The sequence below is a fragment of the Pezoporus occidentalis genome, unplaced genomic scaffold (genome assembly GCF_034315485.1).
Source record: "Pezoporus occidentalis ecotype Australia unplaced genomic scaffold, CSIRO_AGI_Poc_V1 ctg71, whole genome shotgun sequence".
Classification (NCBI taxonomy): Eukaryota; Metazoa; Chordata; class Aves; order Psittaciformes; family Psittacidae; genus Pezoporus; species Pezoporus occidentalis.
The window spans coordinates 1,233,556-1,253,068 of NW_026916062.1; the positions used below are offsets into that span (position 1 = coordinate 1,233,556).

The following is a 19,513-nucleotide window of genomic DNA, read 5'->3' on the forward strand; positions in this document are numbered from 1 at the left end:
GATGATCTTAAGGTCCTTTCCAAGCCTAACGATTCTACGATTCTATGGTTCTAAAATCGCTGTCAGGCTCCGTGCTTGCCCTCACCTGTCTTTGTCCTTGCCAGGCCGCTCTCGACCCTCCGCCACACAACGAGATGCCTACAGATGCTGGACGCCGGGGCGGGAGGCCCCCAGCCCCGGGGATGTGTGTGAGAATCTGGGCGGGGGAGCAGGGCACTTTCCCGCCGCGGGGGGCCGGAGGTTCTCAGGTGCTTCTTGCGGCGACATCAATTAACCAGGTGCTTAATGAAACAGCCGCAACCGGCAGCTTGCCGCTTACATGGGTGGCTCGGTGCCCTCTAGCCGCTCCGGGGAGGGACAGATTGGTGTCGTCGTCCCCCCGCCTCTAGCCGGTGGTGCTGTGCCATCCCCCCCGGTCGCAGCGCCGCCTGCGATGCGATGCTGGCGGCGGGGAGGCGACGGCGCGGGTATTTGCATGGGCTGAAGGCAAAGCGGCTTCGCCTGCCTGCTTTATTTTTAGTCGGCAGCTCAGGGCAGCGCAGCGCAGCTCCGCTCCGCCGGCGGCGCGGGCGGGGCGGCAGCCGAGGGAGGACCGAGCCGGCAGGGCGGGCGGACGGGCACCGGCAGAGAGCGGTTACCGCAGGGAGCCGCAGCCAGCCGGGCTGCAGAGCGCCGCCGGCTCCCGCCCCGGCGGCTGCGAGGCAGGGAAAGACAGGCAGCGGCTTCCGGCGTCTTCGCTGCGGCCGCCGCTCCGGCTCACCTCGGGCTCTCTGCTCCGCCGCCGCAGGCGCGGCGCGCCGGGCCCTGCAGATGGCCAGTCCTGGACTGGAGCTGGGAGAGGTTCAGCCTCCTCTTGATCCTCCCCAGCCCGAGCTGGCCTTCACCGAGGCTCAGAAGTGGATCGAGGTAAGACCGCGGGATGGCCGGCGACAGGGATACCCCGCGACACCACCCGGTGCCCTTCCCTGCCCGCCTTATCACGGAGACTGAGCATTTTATTCCATGTCGAGAACAGTCCCGCCCTCCCCCCCCCTCCCTTTGCTCGCTGCGGGGAAAGCGGTCGGGGACGCTTGAGCCGCGGTTCAGCGCCAGCGCAAGATACGCGCTTTTGGGTGAGCCCCTACCACCTTCCCCCCGCGCATCTCTTCCAAACTTAATCTCCTAATCGCATTTCCCTTCTGCGCCCCCGGGGTTGGGATGGATGAACAGAGCGGCTGTAAACAGGAGCCGCGCAGGTGCGCAGAGCTGCGGAGCGGGCCTCACTAGTCCCGTAGCGCTGCTCCCAGCCGGGGTCGGAGAGGGCCCCCCTCCTTGCTGGGGATCCCCCGGCCCCGCGCCCTTCCAGCTTCCCTGGCCCACAGGGGATGCCCGCGGCCGCGCAGCTACCGCTCCGCAGTGCGCGAAGAGGCTGTCGGTGGGGGAGGAACCACGTCCCGCGGGGAGCACCCCCTGCAGCCGCTTCTCCCATCGCTCGGCCGAGCCAAGAAGAGACACCCGGCCTCGCTCTGGAGGCAGGGCAAAAACCCAGACCTGCTTGCTGTTTGCTCGTGCGCAAAACGCAAAGACAGGCAGGTGGCAGGTGACATTTAATAGGAAAATATTTTGGCATGTAACAATAGACACACTTTAAATAGCTCTTCATCTGATTGCCAGGTCAGAACACGCATGAAGGTGGTATAAACCCAGATACCAGGGTAACAGCTCCCTTTCAGCTGCGGGCTTTGAGTTTAATCTGCAGCTTTTAGTAAGCCTCAGTGGATTCTGTTTTCTGACAGCAGTTAGGCAAATTATTGCTAAAATTGCTGTGCCTTCAAGATTCCCTGAAGCCTTGGGAATTTCAGAACTGTAATAGTTCACTCCAGTATCAGCTGGAAAGGTAATGCTGTGTAATGCTTCAGGGAATTGGCACTGACACAGTGAACTTGCTGGTATGGGATGAGGGACGTATGAGCAGTAAGAAATGTGAAAAGAAGGGCTTTTGTGCCAAGGAAAGGTGAGTATGCAGTCTGGAAGAGGGAAAGGGAAGTGCGTATAAACTCCGGTTGTCTTGTGAAGATGAATGTGGTGCTTCCTATATCTCCTTCTTTGCAATAGAGGTCCAAGAGAGTGGCACGTGACCCCATCATATGTATGGTACATGAAATACCTTGTGACTGTGAGTTCTGCTGACTGCTAATGAAGCCAAAAACTCAATGGTGAAGCAGTTCTCTAGGTAATGAAGCTGCCAGCAACCACTGCAGGCATGATAACAGTTAATGGGGTGTAAGTCTTCCTGTGTAAGAGCAGAAACTTGTGGGTCAGTTGGAAATTCCCCTCCTGGGCAGTGTATGCTGCAGTTTGCTGTGACTGGAGGTCTTATGTCAGTTCCTGTGTTACCCAGGGTCTGGTGAGCAGAGCAGAAGAGCTCTCCAGCCCTTGTGTCCTCCATGCAGGCCCAGGGGCCCATGCGTACAAAGGGAGCTGCCTGTATCTTCTTGTGCTCCCACCTCTCTTTTTTAATCTGCTTGATACATGAATGATAAAGCTGTAACTATTGCCACTGCCCTCTTGCCTGAGGCAGTGTGTCAGAAGCCTGGAGTGACATGGCTGTGGTGTGAGAGGGAAGCGTCTGCCTTTCCAGCAGTGCCCAGAGCTGATGCTTCTACTGAGAGAAAGGAGGAAGAAGCTGCCAGTGAAGCAAATGTGACTTAATTTGCCTAACACATTGTATTTCCTTTTAATCCCAGTTTGGCTTAAGCCCTGGAGCATGAGGGTTATTATCTCTTCCAAAAATCAGGTCACCATTCACTGTTCTAAATCTGGATGATTTGGACTGAATTATACCGAGCTTGACATTAGTCCAAAGTTACTGAAAAGCAATGTCAATCTTAAAAAGAAATAAAATATAAAAATCGAGAAATGTTATAGGTGTCAACATTTAGTGTGCCAAGCCCTGCTAATTTGGGTGAAAACCAAAAATGGGGGTCATGCTGTGTCTGGCTACTAGACCTATCTGCTTCTGCTGGCTCTGTCATTGTCTCTCACCAGTTTATTCTTTGGTCTAGAGACAGCAAATGTCCACTGTATTGTGTCTTCCAGCTCACTTCTAACTGTTTAAAATGGCATCTCAAACATAAAAGAAACCAGGGCTGGTGTATCTCCCTAGGATGGAGAGAACAGGCTAGTGAGGATGTTAGTGGTATGAGGCAGTTTCAAACCTGTCTTGGGCTGTAAAATGTTGCCACACAAGGAAATTAAAGTAGGAATGGACAGATTGAAAACTGAGCTTGCTGTGCATTTTACTGCTAACAATTAAGTTGTGTGACTTGCTAGTTTGATTCTCATCTGGTTTGAATCCTCACATGAGCACTGTCACCATCGTGTAGTGCTGACAGGAATGAACCATGTGGTCTGCAGTGCATTTCTTCTCTAGTGGGACTGGAAAGGGAGGCTGTCCTCTTTTTACACATGGGGAGCCAAAACATGAAGTGGCTGAACCTATAAATCTGCAAAGATGGAGGTACTTCCCTTCTTCTGGTCCAGAGGTTTTAGAGATCTTGTCTTTACTCCTTGGGTCTGTGACCTTTTATCAGATCAGGTCTTCTGGGTGCCAGAAGTCTTATTTTTCCTCTGCCAGCATTAGTTTCATCTCGATGCTGCAGGATAGGAGAGTCCTAAATTGTGCTGAAGTTTGGGTGGATCCCTATAATAATCCTCTGTCTCTCCCTGGAGCTCTGAACCAGCAGCACTAATGTGTTCACCTGAGCAGGGAAAAGGGCTGGTCAGAGCTCTGACTCTTACTGCCAAGGCTGCTTATACATTTAGCACTTTGTGTTTTGTAAGACAGTATTTCAAGCAGTGATAGATTTGGTGTCATCTGTATGTTGCAGAAGGTGAGATTTTTGGAATTCTGTGGACTTTTCGCTTTGATCACCAGTCATTTTGGGTAGAAAAACAGAGGTCAGCCTTGTTTAATTTTACATAAATATCAACCGTACATCCCTCTGCATAACAGTAAACCAGTGGTGGCATTTTAGTTTAGCTTGGCATGTTCTACTTAAGTGAAGAATGCCCTCTTAATGATAAAATGAACCATATTAGTTGCACTCAGAGGAATTAAAATAAAGGCACCGAACAAAAAAAAAAGCCCCTATGAGAGAGCTACATCAGTCTGCATTATTAAAGGTGTGGTATTTCATTTCAGTTAAGGCATCTCAGTTTCACTGAAAGAATATATCAGCCTTGTAAAGTGTAGTGGGTTACAACAGCAAAATAACAAATCTAATTTAAACTAATGGCCTGTAATCTTAAAATGTCGAGGTTCCCTGTATATGTGTTTAGAGTAACTGATGGCTGAAAGAACATCTGTATAAACATTTATTCTTGCTGTAAAGATTCATAAGAGGGTAGTACAGTAATAAAGTCACATTTAGTACTAGTGTAACTCCTAAGGGTATTGTTATCTTCTCATCACACCTCCTAGCCTTGCCTCATTAATATGCTCTCTCCTCATTGTTAAGACTTGGTTCAATTAGGGATGGCTTTTCCGTAGACTTACATTCCTTATAAACTTTGCCAGTTAATAAGAGTGCTTCCTTTATAGTTGTGCGGTAATAATAAACAAGTGAAATTTTTCTGTCCCCTGTGGTGACTGCCTGACTTTTCTGTTGCCTTAGATGTGTGTAGGCTAAATCCTATCAAGTTCTAGTAAGTGTGCTACTTTTCCGTTGTATATATTCCCCTTGAGGATGCTCTAGTTAAGGAGAAGTTTGCCAGCCAGAAGGGTTTGTTGTGTGTTTGTGGGTTATTTTATTTTTTCCTTCTAGCAAAAACACTTACCCGTGTTAGACTTCTGAATTAAAGATGGAAGCACTGGTGCTGCTTCTAGGAGAAGCAGTGGGACCAAGTGTATTCCTTAGTGCCTCTGCATACCACATGGCAGAACTCCTCTGCAGCACTGTCTCTATGAGAAGAGTAATAGAGCCATAAAACCAGTTCAGTGATTCAGGCAAATAAATTTCATGTGACTGTCTTGTGGCAGGAGTCTGGAAACAGGGTTTCTTTAGGATGTCTCTCATTCCTGGCAATGAAGTGCCAGAGAGCTAAGACTTATGGCTCCCACTGCAAAAGCATAACTTAAAAGGAGACCATTGACAGAACCTTTTCTAATTGGTGAAGGGGCTTGTTCGGAGTATCTGCTGTAGGGGCCTGAAACTTGAGGAATGCACAAGTTTGTTTATATGATCTTCAAAATATAGTATGAGGAACATCAGAGATAAAGCTCTTTTAATGAAAAGTATTGGGTAAGCTCCGTGATTCACTGAGTATATGAGTAACCCATGCCCTGCAGGAGAGTTTGTATTTCCAAATATGTTTGGACATCTACTCTTCCTTTGCTGTGAACCTGAATTTAAGATCCTTGAGTATGATCTAGTCCTCTGAACACTGACACAGTTCCTAAAACACTGGTGCCTCTAGCCAGACTGGGACCTTGGGTGCCACTGCAGTCTTGCTGTTGTTTGGATAGGAACGGATCAAATCCAACAAACATTTTCTTCAGCAAGCAGTTCCAGAGAAGTCAGTCTGACTGCCTTAGGAGATGATTTGAATGCAACCACGTAAGTGTAGAATGATGACTTTAAGACTGCATGGTTTTATTAATTAAATGTTGTAGGAAAGTGGTTGAATGAGTTGCTAAGTAGTGCCTACAGTTCAAATTTGTCATTGTTCAGCCTTTCTTTTTCCTCTTTTTCTTCTACTGGAAGTGTGTCTTACCTATATACTTAATGTATTGGGAATTAATTTATTAAAGTAAGCAAGGACAGGCTAGAAGAAACCTATGCAGATGGGTTAGACAAGTTGCCTGATTTGTGGACAAGCTAAAGTTAGGCCAAAGGAATCCTTCCCACAGTGTCTGTAAAGCAGCCATGAGAAGACAAAAGGTGGGTGGCTGGCTTCTGGTCCTAGATGGATGTGTGTGTAGAATAATACTACTGTGGTTATAGTGACTGATCATGGAGAGTTCTTCACTGCTATCTCTATATCTCTTCCTGGGCAACATTTAGGGACTGCAGACAGGGCAGATCGGATGTTCATCATTCTGGCTAAGTTAGTCATTCGGTGGAATGAAAACTGAATTGATTCAAAGGAGGTGGAAGAACCTGCCCAAACTCTCTGACCCTGTCAGACTGCTGCCTTCTAGAAATTCTCTCCTTTCCCAGTTGCCTGGCAGCTGACCTTCTGTCTGGTGTACATGGACCCAGTTCCCTTGTCATGAGATCTGTTTAAGCCATGTTACAATAGCACTTGGCACAGAGGTAAGACTAATCAGAACAACAATACTATTGATAAAGGGATAATGTCAGAAAATGCAGGACTGAGCTGTTAATTGTCGTAAAACTGCATTAATTTCTCCTTTCAGTGCTAAAATTTTAAAATGGGTAAAAGATCAGCCCTTAACACAGGAGTCTGGAAAGCCATTATGCAATGGGAGGTGAAGATCAGTTAGCACAGCTATGTAACCTCATTGCACTCATTTCTGCTAGTAATAACTGCATTCTTAATGTTTTAAATTTTTTTTAGTCCTCTAAAAAGGAAAGTGGAATCTTTCCCAAGTATGGGGGATAAATAGCAGGTCAATGCATCAGAGCCATTTTCTACCTTCTAAAATTATTCTGGGCAATGTTGTTCATGACAGGTTATAAGAATAGCATTATCTTTTGTTTGGAAAATCTACCAGTCTAGAATCTTTTTGTCCACAGATGAATACTTCTGTGCATTAGTTCTCTGCAAATGAGCAGTTTTGGAACAATATTACAGAAAAAAACAAGATTTATAGAGGTGAAGCTTTTACTTAAGAGGGCAGCTGCATAGGTTGAAGGTATGAACATTTTGGCATGCTGACCCTGAAGATCTAAGCTTTCCTGCCTCCTCCTTCCAATATATCATTTAGAGAAGAAAGTACTGTCTTTCCTTGCCCTGCTCAGTCCCTCAGACCACAATGACTACAACAGCCACTATGGCACCAATAACATAGCATCAAAACGGATAGCTGAAACTCCTCCCAGTTATGTTAATAGCTGTTTCAGGTGAAAGGGCTGTTTGTCCTTCAGACAGCCTTGTAAGAATGTGAAGAACTCTAACACACCCCAGCTTAAAATGGGGGAAAATAATACTGCCTATTACTGCTTTTTGTCTTACAACCAGAATAAATGAACTCCCTGTACATGGGGCAGGGTGGGGAGCGACTGCTGGGCAGCAGCTCAGCAGGAAAGGACCTGGGGGGACGTGTGGGACAACAGCCTCAGCAGGAGGAGGTTACCTGTCATGGTTATTCTGGAGCCAGTAGACTGATGGAAGTGGTAAGTGGTTGGTTGCTTCTGCTTGGCACTTGCTAGGCCACACCTGATACACTGCATCTAGTTTTGGGGACCAGAGTGTGAGAGGGACATCAGTAAGCTGGAAGGAGCTGAGCAGAGACCCCCCAGGCTGCTTGGGGCTGGAGGACTTGCCCTGAGGGAGAGGGTGATGGGGCTGGGCCTCTTCAGGAGAGGTCCCTTTGTGGAGACATGGCAGCAGCCCCACAGTACCTGTGGGCAGGTTTTTGAGAAGGCTGAGCCAGGCACTTCTGAGGTATGTGGCAGGAAAGCGAGATACTTGTCATAAACTAAAATAGGGAAGGTTATGACTTGGCATAGGGGAAGGTTTCTTCTCTCCACGAGACCAGTTGTGCATTGATGCAGGCTGCCCAGAGAAGCGGGGAGATCACCATTCCTGGTGTCTTGTGCCTCACTAGAGACAGCTGGAAAGAGCCTGGTCAGACCTGAGAGCTGCTGTTGTGTGGAGCAGGAAGTTGGAGTAGAGGCCCTCTGAAGTCCTTACCAACCTGATTATTCTGTGACTTCTTGACAGTTAGTGAGTGAACATCGCTTTAGTTTTGTTTTATTTTTAGTTTTAGATTTAGTGCTATTTTATTGGTTAAATATGTTATTGTAGCACTGAAGAGCCTGTTTACATGAAGAAGATGCTTCTCTATAGAAGGGCAAAACACCTATGGCTTATTGCAGGCATTTTCAGAGTATGCTACTGAGTTTCCTCTGTAGAGACTCCTCAAGGCAGTGTAAAACCTGTTTGCCTTCCAGTCTAACTATTTTTGATAAGTCTGTTTGATTTTGGAAAACTGTAAATGCAACTGATTTCCTTGGTTTGTTGAGAATTCTTCTACTTAATTCACTATGCACTGCTGTAAGTGACCAATAAGGAATTGAAATTATTTCTCTTGCCTTGCTTTTCAGACTTTGAGAAGGTGATGTGCAAGCTTAATTCTTGAGAATTTAGGTACTAAAACCTTAACAAGTTTTTTGTTTGGGGTATTCGTTGATTATAAGAATCCTCTATCTTGATAGTCAGTCTGCTCAGTTCTAGTATAACTTGCTGCTGTTAACTAGTTTGTTGGTTTTGGGGTAGATTTTTTTTCTTTTGTATGTGTATCTATATAGTGATTATTGCTAGTAATCCTTCCCTTAGCAAACTGGCTAGTTCAACAATAGAGTTAATGATACAACATGTATCTGATGTTAAAATTGACTTAATACAGTCTAGTAACTTCTTGGTTGCTGTAGAAAGCAGAAAATCCATTTCATTTAAAGAGACACCTCATTTTGCTGGTTTCTGGTGTTCTGAGGCCTCATGTCTGGTGTCAAAGACAGCTTGATTTTGAAATCAACTTTGACAAGCTAAGATTTTGAAAAATAATATTGCTGTGGCTTCTTGGCTCTGGCACCACTGTCAGTGATTCACAGAGCCCTTCACAGGCTAAGGAGCAGTGTGGTGGATAAAGGGGAAGCCATTCTTTAATTCTGCTTTGTACAGCTGAATGGGTAAGTTGAGGGAAATGCTCTTCATTAATCTCTCTTTCACAGAGTTTCTCCATGATCCTGGCTCATGCAGGAAATAAGACAGGGATTTTCGCACTCTGTGATCCCACAGTGAACTTCAGGAACAGTATGAAAGGAAAAAATTCTCTGTGATGTCTTTGCCCTGTACTGTTTGTGCCTCTGTCTGACCTTTCCATGGGCTTCAGAAGAATCCCAGCCTGCCAGTTATCTATAAGCCGTAGTGGTGGCACATACCCTGTGTAGTGCAAAAACCCAGGAGTCCTCATCCTGAGACTGTAAATATTGTTTGGTAGATCTTTGGTAGGCGTTGGTAGATATCAGTACATTATTGCAATCATTAGCAATCAAATCTCTAGCTGGATTACAGCATCATTTAAGAGATAAAATAGGCTGGTACCTGCTTTGTGTTCCTCAGATCATATGTTGCTGTAATTCAGGTTTTTCTTGCCAGCAGTGAGGAGCTGAAATCTGCAAGAAGATTAATGCATAAAAGTTTCCAAAATGTATTTTAGATCTGATACATTCAGCAAAAGTGCAGGTCATGGGCTTTAACACACAGTACTGGTAATGTCTAATAGCACTGAATCATGTGAAGTCCCTTACACAGGAAGGGACTCTTGGAGAAGTTGTGAACTGAAGAGGAAGAGAAGCGTATCTTCTGGGATTGGAACTTTCCATTTCCAGAGTATCAGGAAAAAGAGCTCAGAATGTTTTTTCCACTAAAACCAGATGGCCAAGAAAACCAGATGAATTTGTACTGCAGGAGCAGGCCACAAGCTGGCATGGAGTTGTAACCTTTGCTTTGACTTGAGAAGCAAGAGTCTTGCTTTTGCGTAAGCAGAGGCTGGTGCCCATAAATAATTCTGGTTTCAAGTTGGAGCAGAATGGTTGCATGGCTACAGAGCTGGAGTTAAAAATCTCTTTGTAGTGCTTTGCAAGCACTGTTTTTCATGAAGTGAACAGGGTTACATTATCTTCTGCTGTATCACAGCAGAAGATTGTGGCTCAGGTGGAATTTAGAGGTCTTGATATGTGTCTGGAAACAAATGAACTCCCAAATCCAAACCTATCACTTTAGTCTTCAATTGCCTACAAGTATTCTAGGAAATTATGGAACTCGATGATTTAATTTCTTGAGTATCAGCAGTGCATGTTTTATACCTGATATGGGTATATTGGACACCACCTTCCAACACCCCCCAAAAGAACCCTGAAAGTCCTTCATCCAAGTGTCTACTTTACTAATTTAGAAAATTCTTAAATAAGAGATTTTTCTTCAGTCTGCTGCCAGAGAAATGAAGCTTCAATGTCTGAGGAAAAGCAGCAAAATCTTCCCCCCATTTTTTTGTGTAATTCATTGTCTGAAGTGTTATTAACTGCTTGTCTTTGTTTAACAATTTTTCTTCTATTTTCCTTTTCCCTTTTCCAATTTAAAAAGGAACCATGGTGTGTTAGCTGAAGACTGCTATTTGGCAGCTAGCACTTTCTGACTGGCTTTGGGGAAGGGGAGGGGGGAATGAGGAGAAGCAGAAGTAACTGCCCTGTCTCAGTCAGACTGGCGTGGGCAGGGATGCCCAGAGTGCCAGAGTGTTCAGCACTGGATCCCTTGGCTTTGTTTCTGTGTGATTGTTGTGATTCATTTCAGTGGGCTAACTCTCATAGATCGTTGCAACAAAAACAGCTCTGGGAGTTTTCTTTCAGTCCAGAAGCAGAACTGCTAAATGGAGGGGGGGGGGGAAAACCAACATCACAACAACTAAGTAAGTGAGGGTTGGTTTGGGTTTGTTTTTTTTCCTGTTTATCATTTTCCTGATTTCGATGAGTTGTTTTTTGAAGTTGTGGTTTTGAAAAAGCAAAGCCCTCATTTGGGAGCATGCATGTGCGGTGTCTGTCTTCTGCAAGTGTTTAGATCGATTAAAGATAGCCAACAAAATAAACTGTTTCCCAGAAAAAGTTCTGCTGGCAAGGAAAAGCAGGTGTCAGAATCAGTGAGTCATAAAGGTGACTTTAAGAAATTATGTAAAAGCCCAGCCTGACATCCCTCCTCCCAAAACCAATTTTTATTTCGACAAAGGGCCTTCAGTTTTGTAATAACAAGGAAAAAAAAATCATAAATAACAAAGTTCAAGCAACTCAAATGATTGCTTATTAGAAACAGCTTGCCTCTTTTAAAGAGAAGCAAAAGTACCCTCTAAACATTTTAATTATGACCATGCAGATCTTCAGCACTGCTGGGGCCTTTTTTTCTCTTTTCTGCAGATCAGTGCTGCTCTCCTGTGTTGCTCCTGGGCCACTGGATGTTTTCTGTCAAGGAAAAGCACCTCTGTACAAACCGCTGTTTGCTCGCTGGAGGTGTGGGCTGTAGGCAATGTTACACTGTTTTCTTAGGATGGCCCAGGCACATGTCTTCGTCTGAAAGACAAGGTGGTGGCTGTTGTGTGGTGGTTCCAGCATAGGCGGCTGTTGCATCGTGGTTTCTGGAATCCAGAGCCTCTTAGTTTGGCACAGCACAGCTGAAGGGTTAGATATTCCCTGTGAAGGGATGAGCATAAAGGGAGCAGGTTGTTAAAAACAAAGCTGGTGGAGCTGTGAAGTAATTTCACCTTCCTCACTTATCTTTTGATGATTATTTTCTCCTGGGAAGCAGTCTTCACTTAGGTTTGCAGACATTCACTTGGTATGGGTGCTCTTCAAAGACAAAGATCAAACTGGATTTATTCTAGCCTCATGTATGAAGGATGCACTGCAGTTGATGGTAGAGCCTTCTCAGAGTATCCTAAACAAAAAGATCTGTATAGTCATGTTAAAATGCATCTCAGTAATAAATGCTTTGCTACTTCATTGCATTCTCTCATTGCTTCTTGTTAGTAGCTTTAGGGGAGAAAGTAAGTAAATCTGTTGTAGATAGTTGTGGGAGAACTTGACGAAAATTCGCAGGGGTAGCTCTGAGGTGAAATTCCAGTGAGGTTTAATAGAAAACTTGTCTACCAGTGCTTGTGGGATTTTTATCCATCAATTTCCATTCACTGAAGTTTGAGAGCATCTCTGGTGTAGCACTGCTGAATAAAAGCTTTTATTCTTTACTTTTCGTTTCTGGATTTCAACCAAGATTCTTGAGTGCATATTCTGGTTATAGGCAGATCTGATATTTGTGGCTTTTCCGCCCCCCTCAATATTTGTTTGTTCTTTCAGTGCAGCGTTTAATTCTCCAGTGCCATACTGGGTTTTCTTGTTTATTTTAAAATTGTGTGGAGAAAACTTGCATTTCAGCTTCCCACATTAAGAGCCTTGAAATCAATAGATCAAAGCCACAGTAGACTTCTTGGAAGTGGTGCAATCTCAAACTGAGTTGAAAGCTTTTGTTTTCTGTCTCTTCCTGTCTCTTGGTGTCTCTCAAGAGAACAGAGAACATAAGGGTGTAGGCAAAGGGGGCTTTCTCGTCACTGTGTGCTTTGGGTACAGGGCTATGTGACTAGGAGGAGCTGACTTCAAGAAGTAGCAGTGATGGCAACCTTTGTGCAGGATGGGGAACTCCAATATGAAGCATCGAAGTGACAGTTTCGCAAGGCTTGAACTGGGCTCCTGTGCACCCAGGAAACAGGTGCTGCTGGAAAAAGTGCAGTGGAGGAGGGGCTGTCAGTGTTAGCGATGGGAAGTGAACATTTTCCAGTGCACGTGGCCTCAACCAGGTTGGAGCTTTCGTTTAGGATTGAGAGGGAAAAGATAGGCATCTCATGTGCAAAAAAGTACGGACAGAGCAAAACGTAAGCTCCTATTTCTGTGTTTAGTGAAGAGGGAGTGTGGTTGAGACTTAGAACTGCAAGAACTGCAACAGCATTCAAAGTGTAAGTGGTTGGTGAAGCAGAGGTGATGAGTCAAAAAGTTAAGGTTCCTGTGCATGTCAAACTCTTGCTGGTGCTCTGTGCTGAGGAAAAGCTTTAATTTCTGCAATAAAAAGCAAGTTAGAAAAATGGCTCTTCTACACTGCAGAAAGCTTCTAGTAAGGGGAGGTCACTCCAAATGTGTACACTCATGCAGTTTGCTGTTTGTAGGTCTTTCATAGCAGATTTCCTTAGGACAATGGCATGAGATGAAAGGAGCTGCTCTCTTGACAGTTCCTCCACAACCAGTTGCATTTATGGATTGCCATGAAAGTGTCTTGTAAACGACTGAGCTTTAAGCAGTGTTGGCCTGTGCACTTGTTCTTCTCAGAGGTGTGATTTCTTCCTGCCAGAAGTCTAATGAGGCTGTTGGAGGGAAAGAGCACATTTGGGAATTTCTAGAGGGAAGTAACTTTAGGTCTTTCAGTCCCAGTGCAGTGACAGATTATTTGGACTAATACAAGTGGGAAAAAGTTGATAAAGCAGAATGCCTCTTTCTTTCTTATTAACAGCCCATCTGACTTCAAATATGACTTTGGACTAGAGGGCTTTGGACCATTTTACTTGCTGTTTGCATGGGCAAGTTTGTGGGATTTTGTTGTCTGTAAGTGACTGCTCAGCAATCCATTTGTTAATCCAGAGCAGTACAGGTGGCAAGACACTTGATGCATCTGTCACATAGATGCTGCCACCTGTATGCATGCTATGTACCCTATGTGCTTTAAATATCTTTATGCAGGAGAATGTTATTGTAACCTCATTTGAATAATTTTTGTGTAGTTAGTCATCCATCCTCCTTGTATCTTCATATCCTGGTGCATATACCTTCCAGGTTCTTCTTCTAAACTTGCAGAGGGAAAAATAAGTTTTAAGAAATGTAGTTGCAGGAAGGGAGGAGATAAAGAGGAGCAGAGTCTGGATAAAGAAATTCACCCTGTAACAGGCACTTCAGAGAATATAAACTACACCAGTCATTTCTAATCCACTGTGAATTTTTTGTTCCTCTGGGAAGTCCTGGTTAGAATGAGCGTTTTGGGCCTGACCATGTTGCAGAGAGGATGCAGCTTTTTCTACTAGAAATATGTGATAGCAATCTTGACTAGAGTAGGCTGCTCAGCAGAGCTTAACAGAGCTTCTCTGGTACATTGTTTCTGTGAAGTTATTTCTTCAGTGGTTCTTCTGTGCTGGCATTTAGTATTCTTTTCCACTTCAGTGGAAAGTGAGAAGCACTGAGTACAAACAGGTAGTGATTTGCCAGATCTTCCCTTTGGAAGAGACTTGGACCCCACTCTCAGGTTCATTCCAGAATATGCTGCTGTGTTTCTAAAGGGAACAGTTGCTTCTCTCCTCTTCTGCTTGTGGCTTCTTCCTTCATATGCCCCATTTTTAAGGTAGAAGGTAGTGGCAGTAGATTTTAGTTAAGCTCATGATTAACATCAGCTTTTTCCTTTTAGGTTAGGCTGAACATGCTGCTTTACAGCTCTAGGCAGTTGTTTCTCTAGTCGACTTGAACAGCATTTCATCCTGACAGCTGTTTTGCTGACATTATTCCCAGTTAGTTATTAATAGGGATTAAGGGCTTTCTGCAGCCAGAACTCTTTACCGGGAGTGTGCCATCATTTGGCAGACTCATTAAACCAGTAATTCTACAGTGCTTAAAATATTTTATTTGCCCTGCATCCTTCGTATTTGGAATTCCAGCTTATTTGCCCTGTGGGTTAAGAGTAAAGACTTATCATAAATACTCTGCTTTTTATCTACCTTTTCTCCTCCCCCACAATATTTTCAAGCCAAAGCCTTAAGAGCCAGGCTTTCCTTGGCTTTTTTTTTTTGTTTTTGAGGCACCACAGATACCATGTATGAGCTTGAGGCTCTGTGTACAGCTGTTCCTTAAACACTTAGTGAAGTCCATAAGTAACAAGAAGGTCACTCTCATCATGTGTTTGTATTGTTCATTCTCTGAAGATGATTACTATAGTTTCCAAATTTGCATCATCCTGGGAGGAGAGTTCTTGTAATGATGATGGTGATGGCCATGGTGCTAGTGCCTTCTGCCAGTGCAGATGGTACAGGTGGTGTTTCTTCAACCTGGTGTCCTCCTCTCTTGTGGAGGTGGCAACAGTGGTTCTTGCCAGCACAGTTGGTCTGGGTGTAATGAGAGGATAGTACTTTGTGTTTTGGGGCCACCTGTTTCTTGAATGGCCGTTCCTCTTGCTTCTCTGCAGTTATCTGGAAGTAACTTGTGTCTTAAAGTCTGGGGCTCTGGTTTTAAGCTAATGTGTGAGTATTCTTCCTGTAATTAAAATCAAAAATCAGTTCTGATTTAGATTTGCAGCTTGCTTTGTCCTGGCACTGGTCCAGGCTGGATGGAGAAGCTTTGTTTTCTTGTGCAGGTTATTTTGCTGTTGATAAGCAGGTAAAAGGAAGAGCTCTGGTTGGGGTGCATGCTCTTGTAACATCTGTTTCTTTTCTAACAACATTTCTCACTGGCCTTGGATCATTTGCGTGATGAAGAGAATGTTAAGCATATGTATTGCTCTCTCATGGTCTGCATCTGACTTCAGCTCTAGTGACACCTATTCGCGCATTGTGTCTATAATGTTCAGTGCAATTCTAGAAAGAGTCATTATAACCCCTTAATTTTTATCATACCAATACTCTTTCCCTAGGCTCATCAATTTATTCTGATTTATCCTGCTGCCAGAGTGCACTGAATGAATTTGATGTGCTTCTGGTGAGCAGTTCTCTCATAGGTTAAACCATGGGCGTGAAAAGAATAAAACAAGGGTGGTTTTCATTACTGGAAAGAACAAAGCCATGAATTCAAGGGCAAAAGAAATTATGTCCCTTTCAACAGGAGATAAATTTCAAATACTATGTTCAGCTGATGTGTTATATTTTGAGACTTAACTGACTTTGGTTTAAGATGCTACTAATTACAAGCACCAGGCCATTTTGTATTTGGAAGATATTTGGAAAAGCAGTTGTGTCAGATCATACTCATGAACACACAATAGATTTCTCTGGAAGGACAACGTAACCTCAAATGCTGCTTAAAAAGGAATTCCTGCTACCATGTCTGTAATAAAAAATAATCTTCTTGAAACTGAAGACTATAAAACCTGATTTGCTTACTTAAATGTCATCAGCAGAAAGATTTATGAGTTAAGTACTGAGATATAGATTGGGTTGTTTTTTTCTCTCCTTAAATTGGAGAGTCAATTTACATGCCCAGCTTTCTCTTGAAGACCAAAGAATTTAAATCTTTTGTCTTCTGTTTGTACTGTCTTGTATTTGGCTATCCCAAGGATAGGTGTAGGCCACAATGTAGACCAGGTAGATGATCCGTGTAAGCTTGGTGGGAGTGGAACATGGTTTTCAGGACCTTTGGTTTTTGCAGTTAAATTAAAAACTGCCCACCTAGTCCTACAAACCCAAAGCCCATCGATGCACAGAAGCCCATGAGCCTTCTTTCATTTTCATTTTTATAAAGTACCCTGTAGAGATGCCTATGTAATATTTATATCACCAATATTGCTTGGAGTTTGACAGCCGCTGAAAGCGGCCAGGCTGAAGTCAAGATTGTAGCTCATGATGACCTCTTTATTTTGTCTCTGACTGGGAGATTTTGTGAGTGTGTCTTGAACAACCATATTTTGTGTATTTCCGTCACTGGTGATAGCATCTCATTTCCTTATTGAGTCCAGATGTTTACTAGTTTTGTTCTCTCTGATTTTAGGGTAGGTTTTGTAACTTTAGATAGAGTGACTCCATTTGGTTTCTTGGTGGTTTTTATTGTTACCGTAAGATTATATACTTAATTTTTACAGGAGGCTGATAGTTTTGCCTTAAATATTTAGTGTGCTAAGAGTAACTTGTCCTTAGTCAGCTTGCTTTCTTTTGTTGTGGCTTTAATTTAGAGTAGCAAAAGTAAATTCTGTAATCCAAATGGGAAAAGAAATTATTTGCCTTTTTGAAGTACATGGATTTTTTAGAAATCTATTATGATGGCTTCTAATACTGCAGAGATCACTTAGTATAATACTGTGAGAATTGAGGAAGGCTCAGTGCATTCCTCTAAGAATATCTGACTTCTTACACCAATAGTGCTTCCATGTATATAGTATCAGAAAATCCAGCATCGTGCTCTCATGAGCAGCAGAACTTGTATGAAGAGAAGTGAACACTAATGCAGATTTCCTGCATACAGAGGATATCTCTGGGCTATTTGACTTCAGGAGAGCACAAGAAAACTTCTTCCATTTGACTTCTTAATTATTTTTTTTTTTTTCTGTTTTTCATTTGAGCATATAGCTTGTCTGACTGTTCAGTCTTCTGGCACTTCATCTCCTGGCCTGTTCTCGCAGCATTTGTTAAACTGAGTTGCATGTGAAAACTTAAAAATGTTAAATTAACAAGGGTTGTGCTGTATTCTCCCAAGGGAGATAGCTTTTAACTTTACTCATACAGTATCCAGCATCTTGAACCTGATCTTGCTGAAGATGGCTAAATGCAAGTGAAATAAGAATTATCTGAATAATTACACATGTTTCTGTCTTCAGTCTTGGAAAACGTGCTGAAATTTGCAAGGTCAGGCCTGCTAAAGTAATACAATAGTGTTGTCTCTGCAAGCTCAATTCTCCTTCATGGGCATGCATATTAAATACATGGTCACTGCTGTGTTTCTTCTGGGTATCTCTTTAGTGTGCAGAATGAATAGTGCAGCTCTTAATGGACAGCTATTCAGTGTTTCACTTTCTCCTTACTGTTCAACATGCAGTCTTGCGCCATGTGTATTATGTGCTATTCAAACCAAATCCTGAGGACAAAATTATGTTCTCAGACTTCTGTAGTGCTCATCACTATAGTATCTTTGTAAAAAAAAAGTTCTTCGCAAACGTGAATCTTATTTCATGCCATCACTAAGTACCACAGCTGTGGTACAGAAAAAATAGATTCAGGACTGTATGCTAATTTGAGACTCTTAAGACCTTGCATTCTTTGCCATGTACTTAGCATTCTGTAGTATTACAGAGGCACAGCTATGGCTCTCTTCCATGTGCTGGGGTGCCAGGCACTCATAGCAAATGAGCAGTGTGTGACTAGTAATCAGCTATCAAAAGCTTGATATAAATTACTTGACTAGAAACACAACTGAGTACAGCGGGACAAGCCAGGGGAGTATTTAAATCTGAGCAAGCCACGTAGCTGGTTGAAATATAACAGCATCTCTTCAACTCCATGCAATTTTTACATTTGCTGCCTACATACAAGTTATACAGACAAGGAATATCATTGTCCTTGCCTGAACTGTTTCTCTCTGAGGCTTTCATTCTCAGTCTCATGTGATAAGGGTGACCTAATAATTTTTTCTTGTTTTAATACCAGTTCTTTGATCTTTATAATTCTGAGGCAGTTTCCTTTTCTCCTGTCTTCTAAATTCCATCACTCTCATACCTCACTAGACTGTGTGCTTTAAAGTTGGCACCAGCCTAAATTAAGAGAGCAGTGTGGGTGCTGTTGAACCACAAGATTTGGGGCTGTGTGCCACCCTTACGTGTTCTAAAAGGAAAAAAGCAGGACTGAAATGCCCTTAGCTGGGAAACTATTATCCTACCAGGATATAGTCCTGGTGACTTATTTCCCTTGCTAATAGATAATAAACTCCTGTAATTAGTAGTAATCTTCTGACTAGCATTGCAGACCTTCTGTCTTCACCTCCCTGGATAAAGGCAACCAAACACTTTGTCCAGCACAAATTTTCTGGCTTACTATACACACTTCAACTGGAATGTAACATTTTTCATGCTTATGATCAGTTTTTGGAAGCAAGAAGTCATGATGAATTAGGAGTTTTGAAATGACTTGCGGTAGGCAGGAGGGCTGGGCAAGCCGGTCAGCAACATCTGTCCTGTTGTGTGGAGTTGTCTGTTGCTTGATATTCTGAATTCTTTGGCTGAAATTTCACATTTGAAGGTTAATAGATCAAAATTTGTAAAGACTGTGGGTGGGAGCTTACTCTGTCAGTCTGTCTTGGTATCACTATGCTATTCTAAATCTTTATCTCAGTAACACCTTTGCTAACTTCTATAATTAAAATGAAAAACTCAAACTGAAATGATTAATACCTATGGTGCTCATTATTATCAAACAATAGTATTCATTTTGAACTCTCTAAAATCTAAACTGTGTTGTGGCAGATTTGAAGTAGGGATCTATTATTTATTTATTTCTTTTAGTTAAAAATCTACAAATTTCACTTTCTTCTTTCTACCAAGCTACAAGGTGCAAAAACTGCCTCCTGCTGTTTAAGTATAGATGCACATCACTCTTTTTGTATTGGTGGAAGGAGAAATTAAACAGTTACAGGATTATTCTATAAGAAAGAATCCATAAAAAATTTGACAAGGAACCATGATAAGTTTGACTTCATCTTGGTGATCAATAAATCAATTCAGCATTATGGAAGCAGAATGACTTTAGAGTCCATGTGGTGTGTCTGGTGTGACCCACAGTACAACAATGTTTTGAACTTAAGTGTGCTAAATGTTCACAGATAGTGGGCATTTGACAAAATAAAAGATCCTTTAAAGAATATTGTGCAAAGCCTGGGATAATCTAAACAAATAATGGTTGTTTTTTTTCCACTTTTCTGATCCCATAGACCTTCTTTAGGCATGTACAAGTCCTCCCCCAACCCGAAACACTGGGTGCAGCTGTCTCAACATACAACCTTCCAGCTGTAAAATATGCAGA

The 19,513-nt window shown here is 43.1% G+C and overlaps 1 protein-coding gene across 6 annotated transcripts in view; it reads left to right on the forward strand.

The window, feature by feature from the left end:
- Window positions 1–339: 339 nt before the first annotated feature.
- The window catches only part of LIMCH1 (LIM and calponin homology domains 1), a 180,248-nt gene continuing 161,074 nt past the window's right edge, over window positions 340–19,513 (forward strand). Inside the window, exon 1 of one of the 6 annotated variants that reach the window (XM_062642449.1) lies at window positions 340–906. In XM_062642449.1, the coding sequence (XP_062498433.1) occupies window positions 439–906 (468 nt within the window). In that variant the 5' untranslated portion in view covers window positions 340–438. The remainder of the gene's footprint in view (window positions 907–19,513) is intronic. The other 5 variants (XM_062642447.1, XM_062642448.1, XM_062642450.1 and 2 more) reach the window with 5 other exon arrangements.